Raw genomic sequence first — 16,529 nt, forward strand, 5'->3', positions numbered from 1 at the left:
CAAAGGCACAAAATACATTATGTGCTAATGCAAAGTCCATGTTAATAAATGTTGATTGAAATAATGATGATTAATATTTTGCATTTTGACATTTGAACTTTCTCGCTCTCTTTTGGCGGAAGTACCTTAAGAACGCATCTAAACAATAGGTTGTTCTTATAGTGTGAGTTTAACCCTCAAGTTCAGCTTTCGCTTCTGTTTCTGTTTCTGTCTTCTTTCGAGTGCGCAATTTGAAGATGCGCCCCTCGTTTTTGTTTTGCAATTTACGCATCGCAACGCAAACGCAACTCAACTTGATTTATTGTTTCTCTCATTCGCTCTGCATTTATTTCCTCATTCGCCTCTCTTTTGCCGCACTTACAATATACATTGTGACAACAATTTATAGCTGAAATTCTTGTCACACACACACACACACATACAGACTGTTGTGCACACACCTGCCACGTGCCTCGGCTGCTCACATGCTCGATTTTCAGCTATTTCATGTTTTATTTAGTGCATTTTCTTGCCTGACTGCAATTGCTGTTCAAACTTCCCTCCCTTCCCTTTGTTCGCCAGCCTCTTCTCCATTACGCGAATCCTTTGCACACACACACACACACACACACACACACACCCCTGCAGCGAGGCGAGCCAATAATTCCTAAGTTGTGTGCGCTGCATTGGCATTTTTTTTCGATTATTGGTTTTCTTTCATTTGATTGCACATTTACACATTTTTTGCACCTTTTTCGGCTTTGCTTGCACCACAAATTTTTACACGTTCTGCCATTTTTTTCCCTGTGCTTCTTTTGCCATTTTCTCTTGTGACACCCTAGAGCGGTGAGGTGCTTGAGATGGGTACATGAAATATTACGTATACGTAGCGACGAAAGAAAGTGTTTCAAAAATATTACTTAATTAGTAGGGTTGTTGATAATATATCAAAATATCAATATATCGATATTTTTTTCTAAAAATGATATATTTATATCGTGATATTTTTTTTGCCCAAATATCGAAATCACGATATTTTTTTTTGATATTTTTTTCCTTGGTTACTCTAAATTCAAAGCGTCGATTGAAACTTTCAATTTAAACTTAAATTAAATTTGAAATTTGACAGAAGAATAAAGGGAAAAATGAATGTTAAATCAAATTACACAAACATAACAGGCGGCACCGCGAAGTACATTCATTGTGAGAAAACAATTAAAACCAGCGGTAATTCATCGAATCTGTCGTCGCACTTGCGCAATAAGCATAGCGAAATTTTTGCAATTTTTGACGGACATACACGTAAAGTAAAGAGTGTTTTTAAAATCTTTAAATTCTGCCAATTGGGCTTGATGTTACATTTAGATACATATAAGACATAAGACATGTATATATATATATATATATATATATATATATATATTGATTAAACATATAATTAAAAAATTTAAGTTTATAAAACTTATTTTCTTTTTATTATCCAGGAAAAAACATTTTTTTTTTAAAATCAAAAATATCAAATATATCGATATTTTTCGGTGATATTTGGAAATATTATTATCATATTATTTGATAAAAACAATATCATCGATACGATATTTTTTAAAATTTTCGACAACCCTATTAATTAGTATATAGGTAATTAGATAACATTTCTTAAGCCACATACTAACTTATTATTAATAATATAAATATATAATAATAATATATAATATAAAAAAATAATAGTATATTATATAATTAACTTGTCCTTTCTAACACTTAAATATACATTTTATAAGCAAATCGATGTTGCTAGAAAATATGTTCTATAAAAGATTCTACCAAATGTCGAAATATAAAAATATTAAAATATAGAAAATGATAAAATGGAAGCGTAATTGTAATCTCCCTATTTTCTACCTATAAATTCCTCTAATAAAAAGAATGTTAACTATAGGATATCTTGCTGTGCTTCACTAGAGGCAAACACATTGTTCCATGTTGTCGTTGCAGCTCGCTGTGATTTGGTTTTGGTTTTTGTTTTGCTTTCTTTCTCTATATACATATATTTTTTGTGTGACTGTGACATTTTTTGGCTGGATTTTTTGTTGCTGCTGTTTCCTTGGGCTGCTGACGCTGTCAAGTGTTTTGTCGCTTGTCAACGATTTTTCACAACTTCCGTAGCCAAAATGCTTGCCAAATAGTTTGCGTGTGTGTTTGCCAATTGCAATTTCGGATATTTATTGCAAAATGCACTGACTGTGAAAAAATCGCGAGTGGATGCGGAGAGAGAGATGGAGAGAGAGGAAGGGAGAAGAAGACTGAGGGCAACCAGGTGGATCCATGAGAGAACATTCGCTATTCCCATTCAATGGCTAGGTCTAACGACAGGGTAAAAATCATTTAATTGGACACTTTGTAACTCTGGTCGACAGCATTGCCGCAAACATTTTGAATGTCTGCTCCGCTTGTAAAATGCTGAATATTATTAAATTAGCGACAGACACAAAGTGCTTTGCATATGAAAAGTGACAGTAAGTGCACAATTTCCCATCCCCCCTCCGTCATGGGATGAAAAACCATAGGAAAATACAGAAACACAAAAAGGAAAAAAAAAAAAGGAAAGTAGAAGCCACCACACACAGCTCGCATATGCCGGTGCACCCTTAATGCATGGGAACGGCACATAAGAGGAGGAGGAGGGGAATGGAGAAGGTTATGGCGTAGTTAAATGTCCTTGCTCTGGCATGAGCCAAATGAGAGTTGGCTGGCGCAATAAACTTAAAAGCCTTGTCATGTTTACTTATCATTCCTTTTTCACAGCGCGTCACTTAATTGCGTTAGTGCGCATTTCTATACCCTGTAAATTGACAACTGGTGTCTAAACACTGACAGATATTAGACAACATTTTTGATCGCTGTGATATAAGTAGTAAAAGTGTGCCTATAAATAAGCTGATATATTAAAATTTAGTTGATTTTGTTTTGTAGTTAACTATGTGATTTACAGGGTATTTCCTATTCGAGCAGTCCTGTAATTCAGCATTATTAAGCATGTGAATTAATTCATACGTTTAATTTTGAAGCTTATGACAGCCGATTAGAATAAAGTTTATTAATTTGTTTACTAAAGCAAAAGACGAAACTCATTTCGAGTAATGAAATTCTACGATAATTGCATTCAACTTCTCTGTTGATCCAAAATATTCTCAAGCCTTTGACATACAAGCTTTTTTTTTAAACTGCATTTTAAATATCAAGAATATAAAACACATCTAGCTTGTGAAGCATTATAAAAGTACAAAAATGTATGCTAATTTATATAAACTTCAACATAAATTGAAAATGAATTGATAAGCAAGATTTTTATTTTAAACAGCATTTTAAACTATTAATTATAAGATGCCCTATATGATTTTGATTTTAACATAAATAGCAAAACAAATATCTTGAATCTATTTAAAGAACAAAAAAAAAATCGTCTTGCTTTGAAAGTATGAAAATTTAAACAGAATAAACACAAATTGAAATTGAATTAATTAATATTCAAAATTTATATTTCAAATTTATATTTATAAATTTATTTTGTTAAAATAAGAAATCCATTTTTTGAAAGTATGCAAATTTATGCTAATTTATACAAAACACAAAATGAATTAAAGTTGAATTGATGTGCAAAAATTTTGATGTTAAACTGAAATTTATTTCACAATAGATCTTTCTTGTCAAAGCATCAATTATTTTTTAAAAATAGGAAATTAATATTGTCTTCAAAAAGCTTTTTGAAGCTAGAAAATTTATGCAAATTTAAATGAGAGAGAGAGAGAGTTTGAAAATATATGCTAATTTATATGAGATTCAACATAAATTCAAATTGAAATCATGTGCAAAATTGTTATCTTAATCAACACTTTAGACATAAACTATAAATCAATTTTGCAATTCAGAAAGTACATTTTACATGATAAGCCAATTATAAGAAGATTTATATTTTAAACAGCAACCTAAACAATTTAAATAATAACTATGAACACAATTTTTTAAATAGAAATATTAACTTGCCTTCAAAGTAAGAAAAGTCATGCAAAATATCACTAATTCAACATAAATTAAAATTGAATTGATATCCTGGATTTTTATTTTTAATTTTTATATAGTGTTTTATTTTGTACATAATCTTAGACTATAAATAAATTTGTTGAAATAGAAAATAAATCTTCCCTGAAAAGCCCTTTGAAAGTACGTAAATTGATGCAAAATAATGCTGCTAATTTAAATGAGGTTCGGCATAAATTGAAATTTTTGGGAAATTGCTATTAAAAACTTGGCACTAACAAGGCTAATTTCCTGTGGATGGCATAAGGTCAGCAACGATGGCGGAGTTATTTGGTTGGATTTTGTTGTAATCATTACTAAAAATAGGCGCAATTTTTAAATGCGAAAATATTTGGAAGGCAACTACTAACAGCGAGTTGCTGTTGCCCGGAGGCAGCAACATTTCAGGTAGGAAATAAAGCAACTTTCAGTTGCAGCCTCCAGCTGTGCGGCCCGTGTTGCGAGCACTTCAAAGGGACGCGCACGGTTTTTCGATTTCAACTTTTTTGTATGGGTGTGTGTGTGTGTGTATGATGGTGTGCGCGCAATGCTGGGGGTCAAATTATGGCCCAAATAATTAATTTTTTAGCTGTCATATTTGCGCAAGCTGTGTGACGTAATTACAGAAACAAGCTAAAAAGCAACTTCAATGTTATTTTAAAGCTGCCAATTTGTATTGTGGGTTTTACGCAGCACCAAAATCTCAGGGCACAAAGTTTTAGACAACAACTCGGAGTGTAGTACATGCATTTTGCATAAGAGTGGCCCAAAAGTTGCATCCGTGTCCTGGTAACAAATACGCCAACTAAACAAAGCAACAGCTAGACAGTTGGACAGACTTCCTAGAGAGTAAGAGACAGACAGACGGACAGACGGACGGACAGCTTGGCACTACAGAGTTTGATGTAAAATGCTGGGCAAGAGCAATAACAATAGACAAACACGCTGGGGAATCAACACCAAACAAACACACAGGCAACAACAACAATTGAACAAAGAATGGACATATGCAAAACTGCAATACGTCTGTTCGAAGGCAGTTCGAGCAGAGAGAAGGCACAAGAGTGGCAAAAAGGGAAAATTAGAGTAGCAATCGGTGGGGCAGCACGTTGCATACTCAAAAGAGAAAGAGATCAGGCACACACACAAACTAACTGAAGTACTCACAGTGTTGTTGGTTAGCACGTCAATTGCAGAGGCATGTGGATATGCGCTCCCAAGTGGCAGCTGCATGACGAGGAAACGAGTCTCAACCCCAACTCAACCCTAAGCCAGGAATACAAAGCAATCCCAAACGAAACCAAACAGCACTCAATGCCACTAACAAAAAGGCTTATTTTCGAAATAGAATATATATATGTACTATAGTATGTGTAGTAGGGGATCTTTTAAGTAGTAAAACTTCATGTTAAGCACAATTACGAGTATGTGAATGTGAATGTGAATGTGAATGTGAATGTGAATGTGAATGTGAATGCGGGAATGTGCATACAAGCGCATCCATAGACAACTAAAACAAGTGCACTGAAAACACAAGTAGCCATTGGCCATGTGGATGGAGCAAGAGATGTTTTCCATGTGCCACCAAAAAGTTTCCATTTCTCTGTGCTGTGCCACTTTGAGAGCTGGGCGCTTTTCTGGTCAACTTCACCTAGCTCCAAGTAGTTGTTGCCTGTGGTTGAAGCTCAAGTTGATGTTGAAGTAAAATTGAAAATGCCAAATGATTTACACACTCGACGCCTTATTGCTTATTTGCACTTGAGTCGCAACGAGTTTAGTGTCCATGTGTGTGTAAACGACTTTCTATCTCTTTCTACACTTCTCTCCTTCTCTCTTGATCTATTTCTGGCTTTCTATTCCGCTCTGTTTCTGTGGCTTTGTCGTGACAAAACACAAATGTCAGAAACAAGCGGGTTGCGCTCAAAGGTATGCTACAAAAAATTTACAAAACGCAGCTGACAAACTTTCACATTGCTTAAGGCGTAAACGATAAAAGAATACTCTATAAAAGCAAATAAATACATTTAGAAATCCTCCATTATTTGAATTTACGATTATTATATACAATCTTAAATAATATGTCCAATATTACTTTAAACGTAATTGCTTAATTTAACATTTTTTAACAACTCTACTTTCTCAATTGAATGAAACGTTATACGACCATTCAAATAATTTATAAAATGAAATTGAAAATTAAGAAATAAATTTCTTAAATATTAGCCGAAGTTTCCGAGTTGACTAAAAAAAACTCATAAAATGTGGCGCACTAAATTGATAAATGAAATAGTTTGGAGATTGAACATCATCTAAAAAATAAGCACTTACTTTTTATTATAATAACTTGACGTATATTCATTTATTATCTCATTTAATTAGCTACATAATCGAAATTTAATAACAAAACTTATGGCACTCATTAGACGTTTTGCCATTAGACTCAGCGAAAGGGTATAAAGACGCTACTTGGTTCGCATTTGTAATACGCTTAAAATTGAACAATGAATTGTTGCTGCAGCTGCAACTTAGTAAGCCTACTTACTTAATGGCAACAAAGGCACAATCCATTGTTTGTGCTGCGCAATCAGACAGACGCAGAGCGAAGGAGAGTGAGAGGCATTCAGATAGACAGACAATAATAAAGGCAAGTATTCCATGGGAGACTGTGCAATTAATAATGTGCTGTCGTCGTTTACAATACCGAAAAGACACTCTGAAGAATTCTGAATTCTGAAAATACTACTAAGTCATTTCATAATTTCAGTCTCTCTTTTTTTGCTAATGATGCATTGGCTTTCAAGCCCAGACAGACTCGAGTCGAGTCGAGTCGAGTCGAGTCGGCAGCAAACAAAGGAAAAGTCTCCCCATCAAAAGGAATTTAGTAAAGTTCTGATGGGTATTTCTCCTCTCCGAGTGCAGCATGAATTCAATGAGAACACCTTACGATTATGCAAAAATAAAATTGAAATTGAAAATTGTGTCTACTTTCAAACGCAGCTCAAAAATTCCAAGTGAAAAACAAAAATGAAAAATTGAAAATTCATCTTAATATAGAATAGAATATTTAGCTTGATCTAATGCAAATGAATATGAAGTAATGAACTGTTCCCTTTCCCATGATGCAAACATCGCCGAAGCTGCTCAATCAATTATGAGCAAATGTAATAAACTTATACATGACTCTGTCATTCATCCTTCTCCTTCTCTCTATTCGTTTGTGTTATTTGCATAAATGCAAGTCGACATGAGACATGAGACAACAGGAACTCTTGTTGCGCAACGAGAACGACAACGGAAACGCAAATGCAACTGCCTCTGAAGAGCGGAAATCAATTTCAATAAACCTGCGACATTGATAAATTCATAATCTGGCATTTTGTGGCAACTTTGCTGTGGCAACTAGAACTATGCACAAACTACAAACAAGACGAACTATGTGCAACGTACGAGTATGTGTGTGCTGACTTTTTGCTGTCATTGTCATCGTTGCCTTTGAAATTCAATTATTATCCTGTCCAAAGACATGGACGAGGCAACAATTGCAAACTGCACCTGGAACTGAGACCAAACCGAATTGGATTGCAGTATGAGGCAGAGTCAGTAGCAGAGTCAGAGGCAGAGTTCTGGCTGCTTGCTGCAAACGGGCCTAACAAACGGCAATTTGAATACCAACATGTCAGAAGCGAAAATCGAAGGCAAAAATCCCTAGATGCAAAACGAGCGCAAGCGTTTGCCGTTTTGCCTATGCGCCCAGCTTTGTTATGTCAGTTTGACATTCGGAATTAAAATTCTGCCAGATGATTTATGCATGAGATGTCGGTGCAGAGACCAAAGCAAGCCTTCCCCTTTCGCCTCCCTCGTCTTTGCTGTTAATTGTTTTGCTGTTGCATTGTGCGTATGGGTCACACACAAAGTTACACAGAGCCAGCCGCCTCAATGTACTTGCTGCCATATTGTTGTGCTGAGCAGCATTTTGCTGATGCTGCAATTACCTCTCACCCGCAACTTGCTGCCAACTAATTTTCAAGCCAAAGCCAACCCCCGTCAAGCGCACTTTTGGCCCATGCTGCCAGCTTGTTAGCGTGCGGTTTGGCTTTTCGGTTGAGCCTGAAGCTGAGGCGAAGGCGCTTCATCCTCATCCTCAGCTTCAGCCTCATCCTTTCAGCCTTTGTGGAGCAATTGCTGCTGCAAATGCAACAACGCTGGCTGCTGCTACTGCGGCTGCGGCTTCTGTGCTTAAGTGACGAACGGGGCCACAACAGGCAACACTCAGTGGCAACAAAGTCTTCATGTTGCCGCTGTTGGTGCCGCTGCTGCTGTGGCAACTGCTGTCATCTTTGCTGTTGCCGCCACTCGACACTGCCTTCATCAGCTGCAGATTTCCACTTTTGTTGCTGAGCTTTTATATTGCTAATTTTTCATTATTCTAAATTTAATTAAAAGAGTTTAGGCCACAAACCTTTGCTTTTGCTTTTGCTTTGGCAACTGACGATGACAGCACCTGGACAGCCCAAAGGCAAATGAGTTATTACAGAGAATTGGCTTTATTGAAACATGGTCAATAGTAATTTAGCTAAAACGGACTTCGGGCTATATTTTACTAAAAGAATTTGAATTTAATAGTAAAGCTCAAACAAATAAGAACATTTTATATGGAAGTGTTTTTTCTTCACCACACTGCACATAATTGATTGTGAAACTTCACTTCATTAATAATAATTTAAAACAATTAAATTAACTTGTGCCAACTCAAATCTTTTAATATTTCACAACATTCTTAGATTTGTGGAGTTGCTTCTTTTATTTTCCATAAATCTGTATGCATTATACAACACCAACGAAGTTAATAAGTTAACGCACTCTCAACACTGTAATTAAGTACTACACAACACTCGAAATAAGAAAATATCGTAAGGAAGAAATTAGGAAATCGATAGTAAATCGCTATTTGTACGTGGTCGATAAAAATTGATTAAAAAGAAAATAACGAATTGAAATAAATGAAATATTACCTTTCTACAGATTGTATTTTTTTTTTTGTAGTTCCAGAGAATATGATATTTGAATAAACATAAATTTTGTAGATCTCAAAGAAATTACACAATCTTTTGATTGAAGCAAAGAATACGTTGATTAACAAGTAATTAAAAATAAATTTGAAATAAAGTTAACTAAGTAAAAAAGACATAATTAGTAAAAACTAGAAGAAGTAGACAGAAAACTAATAAGGAAAAACCATATTAAAACCGAAAAAAAGGAAATCAAATGGCCACAACTAGAAAAATAACATAATTAGAGCGACTGATGAAGGAAAAGAAAAAGAAAAAGTCTCTTAGTTCTGCAGTCATAAAATGCTTTCAGTCAAGACTAAAATTATTGCTGTAAAGAATTTCTCAACTAATTATTACTCTAAAACATTGCAAAACTGTCCTCACTTCATAAAATGAACTACCCCAAAGATATAAATAAGTAGATAGCACACACTTGCTGATATGTTCGCGTCAGATGGAAAGTATCTTTCAGATGAACCAAATACATTCTGAACTAACAGTTTTAAAGTGATTTCTGGCAAAGTTCTAACATTTATCAGAAGACGGCAAAAGTTTTGCAAGCACTTCTTCTAGTCTGTTGATTCCTTTTGTGAATGTTTGTGAATGCGACGCTTTTTTCCTTTTCTGTTCATCACGTTGTTTTAGTTGTTGTCGTTGTCGTCGGTGTTGTTGTTGTTGCTTTTGTGCTGCTGCCGACGCATTTGAAATGCAACGAATTTTACACCGTCTGCTGCATTTGCATTGAGTGACACAATATAAATCCGAAAGTAGTTGAACCACGTCGCCCAAATGGTTTTTTAATTATGCACCACACACAGAGAGAGAGAGAGTTAGACTTTGCCACTTCCTGGCTAGCTGATTGCTATCTCTTTCCATTCAACTGTTGCTGTCTCTATCGCTTGTTTGTTCACTGCACTCATCTCTGTGCACCTTACACTCTTCTTTATTCTTTCTCTCGACCCAGACGGCAGCTAGACAAGATTTGCCTTTTGGCTTTTGTTGTTATCGCTGTCTGCAGTTGTTTTTGTTGTTATTTCTCCTGCTGCTGTTGCTGTTGCGGTGGCCGTGACACAGACGTCGCTGTACTGTGACTAGAACTTGACTTTGTCCTAGGCCGCCTCTGAGTCTCTCAGTTCTTCAGCGCTAAATGTCATGTTAGCTGACATTAATCCCTGTCGCGTGTCACTCACACTCTTCTCTCTCTCTCTCTCACACACACACACACACACATACTTCAAATCAAGGCTTGGCATTTTTCACATTAAATGCAACTTTAAGTTGCAGCAAATCCGCTTTTGGCCATAAAAAGCATCGCAACTAAATTAACGTGCATGTAGCGCAGTTTTTTTTTTTGTGCATTAAAAAAATATGCCAATGAAATGCAGAAAAATCAACAAAAGCTTATGGAAATAAACAGTAGTTTAATGAATTTTTAACTGTAACCAAATACTATACAAAAGCAAAAAAAAAAAAAATACTGTTTGATTGCCAACTACTCAAATGCGGCATTTAATTGATATTTTAAAAAATACTATTCCACAAAGCTCCACAAGCTTTTTTTGCTGAACAACGCCTAAAGCAGTTTTAAAGTATGCTTTTGCATATTGGATAACAGTTTTTATGCTTTAAGCTTTTTTTCTTGTTTTTTTTTTTTGTTTGAGAATTCATTAATTTTTTATACAAATAACTGCATTGGATATTTTTTAGTCACTTGAAATGTAACTGTATTGTTACAATGACATTTATTTGGTTTTGCATTACAAACATGTCAATAACCCATAAATATAATATATATCTTTTGAAATTCATTGTGTTGTCTTTGAACTGAGCTGTTTTCTAAAGGATTGTTCTATTAGCACAATGAATAAATTTAATGCCGCTAGTTGTTGCAATTTTATTTGTTAAATTGATTTAACTCTTTTGAATTATTTTCTGCAATTGTCATTTTCTTAGCTTATTTAATTTGATTTATTTGCCAAATTGATTGAATTAATTTAAATATAGTCTAACTTTCTGGCACATGTCTTCATTGCTGTCTTCATTTCAAGTGTTTTCCATTCATATTATTGTTATTTCGAATATCGCATGGTTCATTGGCGAATTCGATTTGTTGTGCCACAAAACTATGCAACGACGCTTGTTTGCTGTGGCTGCCACACGCATATAATTTGTGCAACATACAATTAGGCTTCGTTGCGGTTGCATAAACGCAACGCCAACAACATTTTGCTTCGATGCGATGCGGTATTTGGGGCCCAAAGTTGTCATTATGCAAAATATGTTGCATTATTTATAGCATAAATACAGGCGTTGACATTGCATGTCTGACTGAAGTTGAGGTAGAAAACACAAGTAAACAAACAAACAAGCCATGCAGAGCAAACAAAAAGCCGCAGCAACAAGAACAGAAACCAAAGAGAGATGTAGAAGAAGAAGAAGAAGAACGAGAACAAGAAGAAGAAGCATGTGCAATACAATGGCCGCCGCACTTAAAATTAATTGAACTTGAAATAAGTGCCGCTCTGTTGTTGTTTTTATACACTCGTAGTTGTGTAGCTCATGAGAAATTCTGTGGTCGAGCCAAAAGGCAAAAACTTTGCAAAGTAACAGCAGCAACACACCACACCACACACACACACTCACACTCACTCGCACACACGCAGCTCACAAAAGCTTTCATTAGTTTTGGCCCCGTCCAAGTTTTGCGCTGTTTGTCGTCCTGTGTTGAGCCTGCCCAACAGTTTACGTTAAGGTCTACGTCTTCTTCTTCTTCTCCTTCTTGCTGGTCAAGTTGCAAAGGCAAACTTAATATTTAGTGCCATTTGCTTGCTCTGACAGTTTGCAGAAGTCAAATTGTTGTCGTTGTTGCCTGGTCACTCTTTTTTTCTGCGCGAACAAGTTGCTGAGTAAAGTGCATTGAAATCTTTGTAAGTAACTTGAGTAAGCCAACTTGGGCACAATAACAACGACAACGAAAACGACAACAACAACAACAACAATAACCACGACAACGACAACACTACAAATAGTTTTTATCACTTTTTTGCCTGTTTTTCTTGTTGTTGCCGCTGTTCTTTGGTTATTTGTGCAACTTTTTATATAATGCATAAAAGTTGCCGCTCGCTGCTGACAGCTTGAGTGACCACAGACACCAGACAATAACAACACAACAGCAATACAACAACTGTGACAACAACAATAACATTGTTGGTCAAGCAGCAAGTTTGCCATGTTTTTATTTGTTGATCATCAAAATGCTATTTCAGGAGCTTAAGGTATTAAATGGTCATGTAAATTATGCAAGAGGAAAGGCGAAACTAACAACACAGACAAATAGCGAAAAACAGGAAAGAAGCAATGAGAAATGGGGGAGAGAGAAGAAGAGTGAGAGCGTAGATAATGAGGAGTGGGGTGGGAAGCGGTCTTTGGCATGTGTCAAAGCACACGAAGTGTGCCCAAAGTGCGCTAAATTAAGCTGTCATTAAGGACTTAATTAAAGTCCTTTGTTGAAAGTTGACATTGTGTAAAGAAACGTTTTGCTGCTGTATGCGAAAACAAATGACAATGACAACGACAACAACAACAACAACAACTTGGATACAAACAACAACAATGTTAAGAGCTGCTGCACTTGAAAAGCTGCCAAAAAAGGGAGAAAAAAAAATGAAAAACAAAATGTAACGAAAGGAAAAAGTGTATACGACATCAAAGCAGCCACCAAAATGAGTGACTATGTGTGTATGCGTGTTGTGTCTGTGTGTGTGTAGCATGTGTCAAAATTTTCAAGAGTATCATGGCGAGAGAGACAAACATGATGCATGCGGCATAATGAGGCAAGGCGACGCTGCGAAAACTCATTAGCAGGCAAACAGACAAACAGATAGACAGACAGAAAGAGATAGTCAGCGAGAGAATGAGACAAGTGAGCTAGTTCCATTGACAATTGCAGATATTAAATGCGGCGCAGCATAAAGGACGCACTTGCCAAAAATGAAAACATAAACGGCTTGCCTTTTAATTAAATATATATGTATGTATGTGTATAACTACTCACACTTTCGTATGTATGTGTAGTGAAGACGTATTTAAGAGAGAAGCCATTGCATACTTTGTGGCGCCGCAAGAGATTCAATTGCAGCAGCGACTGTGACTGCCAAACTGTTTTTAATTGCCGCCCAAAGGTAAAAACAGAGAGACCAGACCAGACCAGACAACGTCAATGGCATGCATATCTATACATGTGTGTGTGTGTGTGCGTAGTGCAGGTGAAACGACGTTTCGCTTTGAGTGCGTTTGTCTGCTTAACAAAATGACTTTTATTTCGAGCTCCATTCAAAATTGTTATGTCGCCGGCGTCGTCGGCAGCAGGCGGCAGCATTTAAAATAATCACATTTTGAGCACCGAGCATTAAGCACAGACAGCTAGACAGCTAGCTAGACAGAGACAGAAAGAAGTAAAGACAATGCGAATGGAGAGACAGAGCAAGAGGCACTTTAGAATAGCCACACACACATACAAACACACAGACAACATACAAACACAAAGAGGAAGCGTCGTGCACGACTTTGCATTCCAAAATTGAAACTGCAATGCAAAATGAGAAGAATCAACCAGACGACGGCGCGTGCTGCAATTTTAGCATACTTTTCCGTTTTGAAACAATTTTGTCTAGCAAACGTGTTAGAACGTGTTGCCGCTTTCCCAGCAAAAACTTCCAGAATAGCCATGACCATGATGCCACATGCAGCCCACGGCTTTTCTGTTCTCCACCCCTTGCCCCTAACCTCATCTTAGCCTCACAGTTGGTATTCAAAGCAAGGTGTCCATTTTAAATTCCAGTTGGCCACCCAGTCTGGGAATTATGCGTCGTGCGGCCGCATTTTGTTGCTTTTAGGCTTTTATTTGTGGCGAAAATGCCGCAAATCGAGCAAAGGCAAACCGACAACACATTCGAGAAAATGCCGTTTATGAAATTCATGATAAATCACAAATGAAATATGTCCACGATGACCAAATGAAATATTGAAAATTACTTTCTATTGATTTCCATTGTTATTAAATCATTTGAGAGTTCAGTGCACAAGTTAAATATACTCTTTGTGCCATCTGTTGTTGATGCGATTTCAAATTAACAAGGCGTTAATTGAATTATGGCCTGTCAGTATTGTTTGGCTTCAATTTAAATTAAGTATTTCCCACGCGCCAACATATTATCGATATATGAACACCGATTGCTGAAGACTGCCTCACTAATTCATGGAACCTCTGATCAGTATGACCAGAAAAATACTAAAAATACCAGATGTGCACTTTACTCGCCTTTTGCTCGATTTTTATTTATTACTTTTTTAACGAATAAATTGAAAAATTTGTTATGTTGACAATTCTAAAACTTATATATCGAATAAATGAGAATAAAAACCAAATGACTTTTTAAAAATACTAATATACCTGAAACAGTGTACACGCACTAATAACTTGTGCTTACGGTGCAAATGGTAAACACTTAGTGGATTATTTTTAAATTCCACCTGCGGTCACACCCGTCAGTGATCTTGTTGTCTTTTAACACAGTTTGCGCGTCTGTGGCTGCGTTCGGTTTTTATATGATGTGAATTGTCGTTTTTGTATTGGAAATAGCCTTTCGGATATTCGTGAATGTACATATTAGTTCCAAACAAAGAGTGCTGCAGATGCCCACAACACAATTTATTGAGCAATTTTCTCATATAACGATTGCTATTTTTTTTGTATTTATTTAGTGTGTATGCATCTTGACCTATGTGTGTATGCACATACGCTCATACACATACGTACATATGTCAATGTATACATTTCTTGCATTGCAATGCAAGCAGTACTTGAGGTGCCAGATTAAAAAAGAAAGAGAGGCATACGCGCAACAGATGTTTTAAATGAAACTGATAGCTAAAGCAAAGAGTCTAGTATTTCACCTTCTTGGTTAAGTGAATCTTGGTTATCTGCAAATTTAAATTAAGCAATAAAATGAACAAAAAGAGTGTGCGCCGACGCTCTGGCAACCTCGCAAAGCAGCTTGTTTACATGTTGCGCCGCTCGCACATAGCCTCTCGCTCGCACTTGTCCGATCGCTTGGCGGAAATGTTGAAGAATTTTTCGGCCTGCTCTTTGTTGTCGTTGTTGTGGTTGTTGCTGCGTGGGTTCCAACTACTGAAACCAGTTTGTCGCCTGGTTTTTTATGTGTTTATGCTGTGTGTACCTTATTCTTTTTTATCAATTGTCGAGTGCTAAATGCCTCGAAAATTGAATGCACAAACGCGCGAAACTGTAAAAATTCAAACTACACTCGTTATGTGTGTATGCTCAATTGTTTATGTGTGTGTGTGAGTCTGCATTTATAATTAATCAAATCGAAATTGTTACCACGCATTGCGCATTTAAAATCCATTTTCCGCTGCTGCTGGAAAATCAATTTCATCGCAATTGCGGAACAAGTGTAAAAATATTGCGCGACCATTAAAAATAATACAACTTAAATGTGTTAACAGTTATTTAAAAGGACTTTTTTCATGCGGCTTGGCAAGTAAATTGCCAGCGGTTGCCATTTGGATCAACAAACAGCATCGAAAACATTTCCCAACTCGCCCTCTCTCTCTTGTTGGGTGAACGTGTGTGAGTGGAAGTGAGCCGACTGCAAATTAAAGCGAAAAAAACGCAGTAATCCAATTGAGGTTTGGGCAGCACAGTGTGCCCACACCCAAAAAGAAAAAAGTAAGGAAAAACAAGCAGTGCAAGCAGGTTCAGCATGCAAGTGCAATTGATTCTTTCGCTGCCACTGCTGCTGCTTCTGCTGGCATGCGGAATACAACAAATTGCAGCCGACTATGAAAACACATGGAATTTCTACTATGAACAACCCTGCTGTGCCGGCAACGATCAGTCCAGTTATGGCAAACACAAGCGAGGTAAACTAATGATATAAATCCGCGATATTTATAGTCTAAGCCCCACTCTGCAATGCCAACAGGAATGCATTTACACTGCTTGCAGTCGGATTTACGCAAAGCAGTGTAATTAGTGTTTTGACTGCATTGATAACATGTTAAATATGTTCCAAGACGGTTTTCTGAGAAAAACTTCTTAATAAACTAATTTGCCCTCTTTGTTAAGTGTTAATGAGTAACATATTTAATAAGAAAATGCAGACCCGCAATTAACTGGGTTTCCACAATCAAGTTTAAATAATCATTGTTTACTTTGCATTCCTTAGTCAGCAATCTAGCTAATTCTCAATTGTTTATTTATTGCAAACTCAGCGCGAATGCATTTTGAAAAAATCATCAATAAAATTTAATCTGTACTTTGGGAAGCGCTATTATTTTTCAATTTACATGCAATCAAAATAATAAACAAAAAAATATAATTGTAATTTATTTGCCGCA

At 36.3% G+C, this 16,529-nt stretch overlaps 1 protein-coding gene across 2 annotated transcripts in view; it reads left to right on the plus strand.

Moving 5' to 3' along the window:
* Positions 1–16,529, plus strand: part of LOC132789708 (semaphorin-2A) — a 51,884-nt gene that overhangs the window by 9,261 nt on the left and 26,094 nt on the right. Inside the window, exons 1-2 of one of the 2 annotated variants that reach the window (XM_060797922.1) lie at positions 14,664–14,768; positions 15,636–16,052. The exons of the other annotated variant lie outside the window; for it this stretch is intronic. Of the exons in view, the coding sequence (XP_060653905.1) occupies positions 15,893–16,052 (160 nt within the window). The 5' untranslated portion in view covers positions 14,664–14,768; positions 15,636–15,892. Of the gene's footprint in view, positions 1–14,663; positions 14,769–15,635; positions 16,053–16,529 lie in introns of those variants that run through there. 2 annotated transcript variants of the gene reach the window in all.

The sequence above is a fragment of the Drosophila nasuta genome, chromosome 3, assembly GCF_023558535.2.
Source record: "Drosophila nasuta strain 15112-1781.00 chromosome 3, ASM2355853v1, whole genome shotgun sequence".
In the NCBI taxonomy this organism is placed as follows: Eukaryota; Metazoa; Arthropoda; class Insecta; order Diptera; family Drosophilidae; genus Drosophila; species Drosophila nasuta.